The sequence below is a fragment of the Peromyscus leucopus genome, chromosome X (genome assembly GCF_004664715.2).
Source record: "Peromyscus leucopus breed LL Stock chromosome X, UCI_PerLeu_2.1, whole genome shotgun sequence".
Classification (NCBI taxonomy): Eukaryota; Metazoa; Chordata; class Mammalia; order Rodentia; family Cricetidae; genus Peromyscus; species Peromyscus leucopus.
Window position 1 is genome coordinate 7,727,019 of NC_051083.1, and position 5,479 is coordinate 7,732,497.

The 5,479-nt window shown below is 37.3% G+C and overlaps 1 protein-coding gene across 1 annotated transcript; it reads left to right on the forward strand.

Annotated features, from left to right (window-relative positions):
• Nucleotides 1-3,112: 3,112 nt before the first annotated feature.
• On the forward strand, nt 3,113-5,119 carry LOC114680958 (centrosomal protein of 57 kDa-like). The gene is given in 2 exon segments (XM_037199034.1): nt 3,113-3,976; nt 3,979-5,119. Coding segments are annotated over 2 exon segments (1,728 nt in total). The 5' UTR covers nt 3,113-3,127; the 3' UTR covers nt 4,858-5,119.
• The last annotated feature ends 360 nt before the right edge of the window (nt 5,120-5,479 follow it).

Sequence of the window (5,479 nt, forward strand, 5' to 3'; positions counted from 1 at the left end):
ATACCCAGCAAAACTATATGCCTTATTTGAAGGAGAAAAACTTTCCATAATATAAACAGCCCTAAAATTTTTATATCCAACAAACCAACCCCCCCCCAAAAAAAATACAGGAAGCAATATTTTGGGCTGAAGAAAATGAATGAACATAAGAGAGACTATAAAAAGAACTATGAAGCTGTAATTACTAAAACACAAAGTACCACTGAAAACACAAACAGCAACACCCAAAATCAACAACACTATGACCACATTTAACATAAAAATTTCAATAATAACTTTAAATATCAGCAGCCTCAATTCCCCAATCAAAAGACACAGACTGGCTGGATGAAGCAAGAATAAACACACCTTAGCTTTAAAGACAGGTGCTGCCTTAGAGTAAAGGGATAGGGAAGGCATGCCAATCAAATGGGACAAGGTAGCAAGTCACTATCCTAATATCTGACAAAATAAACTTCAAACTAAAGCTAATCAGAAAGAAAAAAGAGAGATATTTTTCTACTGAAGGGAACAGTTAACCAAGAAGACATTTCTATCTTAAAAATATATACAGAACTCTGGTGCCCCAGATTTCATAAGAAATGTACTAGTAGATTTAGAGACACAGGTTAACATCAATCCATTAATAGTAGGTGGTTTCAATGCCCCTCTTTCCCCAATATACAGGTTATCTAGACAAAAAATAAACAAATATCGCATATAAATTACATTATACATCAAATTAAATTAACAGATATCTACAGAATATTTCACCCAAACACCAAAGAATACACATTTATTTTACTCAGCAGCACACAAAAGCCTCTCTAAAATGGACTATATCCTGGGACACAAAACAAATCTTCCCAAAGTTAAAAAAAAATCAAAATAACTCATTGCATCCTATCTGACCACAATGCAATAAATCTTAAAATTGACAGTAAACAAATTTCTAGTAAGTGCACAAAGTCATGGAAATTAAACAACTCATTACTGAATATGAATGGGTCAAAGAAGAAATCAAGAGAGAAATAAAATATTTCCTGGAACTAAATGAAAACACAACACAACCTCTGGGACAAATTGAAAGCAGTTCTACAAAGGAACTTTATAGCTCTAATTGCCTTCACTAAAAAATCAAAAAGAACAAAGATAAATTACTTAACGGTGTAACTCAAAATTTTGGAAAAATAAAAACAAACTAAATCAAAATTCTGTCAATGGCAAGAAATAATAAAAAACAGGGTAAAAATCAATGGAATAAAAACAAAGAAAATAATACAAGAATTAACAAATCTAAAAGCTAGTTCTTTGAATAGATAAACAAAATTGACAGACCCCTGGCCCAAATAATCAAAGAAAGAAAGAGAGGATGAAAATTAACAGAATCAAAAATTAATGGGAAAACATTACAATAGACACTAAAGAAATTTAGAATATCATAAGGTAATAATTTAAAAACATGTATTCCATTAAATTTGAGAATCTAAAGAAATGGATGTTTCTAGATTGAGCCAAACCACAAAAATTAAAACCAAGAAGTCAACAGTCTAAACAAACCCAGAACAAATGAAGAGATTGAAATAATAATAAAAAGCCTTAAACTTAAAAAAAAAAAAAAGTCCAGGGCCAAATGGATTCACAGCAGAATTCTATCAAATTTTAAAAGAAGATCTACAATCAATCCTTTTCAATGTGGGGGGGATGGAGGCAGGGAGGGAGGGAGGGAGGGAGGGAGGGAGGGAGGGAGGGAAGGAAGGAAGGAAGGAAGGAAGGAAGGAAGGAAGGAAGGAAGGAGATTATGGACACACTCCCACTCACAATAGTCTTCAAGAAAATAAAATATCTAGAAATAAATCTACCAAGAAGTGAAGACCTTTACAATGAAAACAGTAAACCTCTGAAAAAAAAGATAAAGACACTAGAAAATGGAAAGACATCCCATGCTCATGAATTAGTAGAATTGATATTGTGAAAATGACCATTTTACAAAAGATATTTGCTGATTCAATGCAATCCCAGTCAAAATTCTCATCTCATTCTTCACTAAAATAGAAAAACTATCCTAAAATTCATATGGAACCACAAAAGACCCCAGATAACTAGCCAAAACAATCCTGAAGGAGAAAAAGTGCTCTTGTAATTACTTCATATCTCAATATATATTACAGAGTCATAATAATAAAAACAAAATGGTACTGGTACAAAAACATAAATGAAAACTAATGGAACAAAATTAAAGACCAAATCATGAGTACCCATAACTTCAGCCATGTAATATTTGACATAGATGCCAAAAATATGCTCTGAAGGAAAAGCATATTTAAGAAATGGTTCTCAAAAAATTAGATGTCCACATACAGAAAAATGAAATTAGATTCATATTGTTTGGAGCACAAAGGTCCTTGCACTAACAGGTAAGCACTTAAGGAAGCGAGGAATGCTAAATACACAGAGTGATCATTTCAAAAAAAGAGATGTATAGCCTGTCTTCCTATTCAAAAGACTATGAATAGAGGTGATTAATAGCCAGGTGATCTGTGTTATCTGAAGGGCCAAGCCATGCCAAGCTCACATAACCAGGACTAAAGATACTTAATAGTCTAGGTGACCTTTGTGTTATCTGTATGGCTAGAGGCTCCCCTAAGCTCCCACAACCAGAACTGGAGGTGGCGAATAGCCCAAATGACCTCCACACTATTTGTATGACTGAGACCACACCAGATCTCCCTGTATGTCCTTAAGATAATAAATGTAGCCTATCTCTAGAACTCATCTTCTTGGAAGAAGTGCAAATGTACATAGAGTTAAGTTTCAATGTAATTATGCCTCCTTGTGAACAGGGAATTATATTACACCAGCAAACATTTTTCCAAACTGTACTGTGTTTAAATATGCTTACAATAAACTGCTTGAGGTCAGACTCTTGAAGTTTGAATCAGTACTTTGCTCACTAGGTCACGCTGAACTGGATTTTCTTATTGCCTCTTACAGATCATTCCTCTGCTGATCATATCATTTGCAGGGAACACACACACACACACACACACACACACACACACACACACACACACACACACACACGTCATATTTATCACCTTGCATAAAAACTAACTCCAAATAGATACAAAAAAAAAAAAACCTAAGCATGAAAGCTGAAGCACTGAAACTGCTAGGAGAAAACATAGTAAGTATGCTACATGATATATGCATAGAAAAGTACTTCCTGGTAGGGTGTGAGGCCGAGGCTCCTAGCCGGTTCGCAGCGCGCCCGCCCTTTCCATCGGGGGCTCGGCTTCGGCTTGTCCCAGGCAGGCGGCTGTCGAATCCGGAGGAGGAGCTCGAGGACGGCGGCCCACGTTGCGCAGGCGGGAAGATGGCGGCGGCCTCGGTCTCGGCGGCTTCGGAGTCTCATTTTTCGAACATCCTAGCTGAACCATTGAGGTCTAACAGAAATATGGTTCGTCGTTCTTCATCTCCATATGTATTATATCCACCTGATAAGCCTTTCCTTAATAGTGATCTGCGACGCTCCCCAAATAAGCCCACACTTGCCTATCCAGAAAGCAACAGCAGAGCCATATTTTCTGCTCTTAAGAATCTTCAAGATAAGATTCGACGCTTGGAACTGGAAAGGATTCAGGCAGAAGAAAGTGTGAAAACCTTGTCTAGGGAAACAATTGAATATAAGAAAGTATTGGATGAACAGATACAAGAGAGAGAGAATTCAAAGAATGAAGAATCAAAGCACAATCAAGAATTGACATCCCAGCTGTTAGCTGCAGAAAATAAATGTAGTCTTTTAGAAAAACAATTGGAATACATGAGAAATATGATAAAGCATGCAGAGATGGAGAGGACATCTGTCTTAGAAAAGCAGGTTTCCCTAGAAAGAGAACGGCAACATGATCAAACTCACGTTCAGAGCCAGCTGGAAAAACTGGATCTTCTCGAGCAAGAATACAACAAACTTACCACAATGCAGGCTCTTGCAGAAAAAAAAAAATGCAAGAATTAGAGTCTAAACTCCGTGAAGAAGAGCAGGAAAGGAAGCGAATGCAGGCTCAGGCAGCAGAGTTGCAGACTGGTCTAGAAGCAAATAGACTTATTTTTGAAGATAAGACAACTTCATATGTTCCAACCAGCACTAGAAAAATTAAAAAGAAGAAGTCAAAACCACCAGAAAAGAAAGGTTCTAGAAACTATTTCGGTGCACAGCCACACTACAGATTGTGCTTAGGTGATATGCCCTTTGTTGCTGGAAAGTCCACCAGTCCCAGCCATGCCGTGGTAGCCAACGTTCAGCATGTCTTGCATCTGATGAAGCACCACAGTAAAGCTCTGTGCAATGATCGAGTTGTTAACAGTGTTCCCTTGGCAAAGCAAGCTTGTTCACGAGGAAGCAAGAATAAGAAGTCAGTGACGCCTCCCTCCGGCAGTGTCAGTGAAGAACTGTCGGATGTCTTACAGACTCTACAGGATGAATTTGGGCAAATGAGCTTCGATCACCAACAGCTTGCTAAACTCATCCAGGAGTCACCAACTGTGGAACTGAAGGACAACTTGGAGTGTGAATTGGAGGCATTAGTTGGGAGAATGGAAGCAAAAGCCAACCAGATAACTAAAGTCCAGAAATACCAAGCCCAGCTGGAGAAACAGAACACAGATAAACAAAAAAAGGAATTAAAAGCTAATAAAAAGACTCTTGATGAAGAAGGAAACAGCAGTCGTTCATCTGGAGTCACAAGGACCACAAGTAAGAAGGATTTTGCCAAACAGAGACCTGGAGAAAAAAGCAGGAAAAATCTTCAGTTACTGAAAGACATGCAAACCATAGAGAATTCATTGCAGAGCAGTAGTCTGTGTTGGGATTACTGACACCAGATCATAAATGATGTATCTTACTGGACAATGACAATAGACTTTCCAGGTTTCATGCTTGCTAATGTTGCCATTACTAGCAGGTGTTAAGGGGCCCAAGCTTCATTACATAATCTCTTGTGTTACGCAGCACAACTAAATGGAAATGGAGTTTTACAGCCCGAGAAGCTGTGCTGTCTCTTTGAATTTGCTGTATTCATATACTGCACTTTGTAAACAAATGACCAGTTTTTTACTTGTGGGTATGTTTTTTAAGTAGGAATATATGTAAATTGGGTTTGAAAATTCAGAATAAGAATATGAGGCTGACCCCATAGTCAGTGCTTGAAAAGTCTCTCGTTCTTAAATCTTCTCATAGTGTGAAGTAACCACTACTTTCCCTTCTCCAGATGACCATTAAATGTATTGTTTCCAACTACAGATAGAGGCTTTCTGTATTTAAGTATTTATATATTTAAGAGGACTTTGTTTTGTTCTGCTTTTTGGTATTTCAGATGTTTATCAGTTTGAAATCACTCTTTTTTTTTTAAAGATTTATTTATTTATTATGTATACAGAAGAGGGCACCAGATCTCATTACAGATGGTTGTGAGCCACCATGTGGGTGCCGGGAATTGAA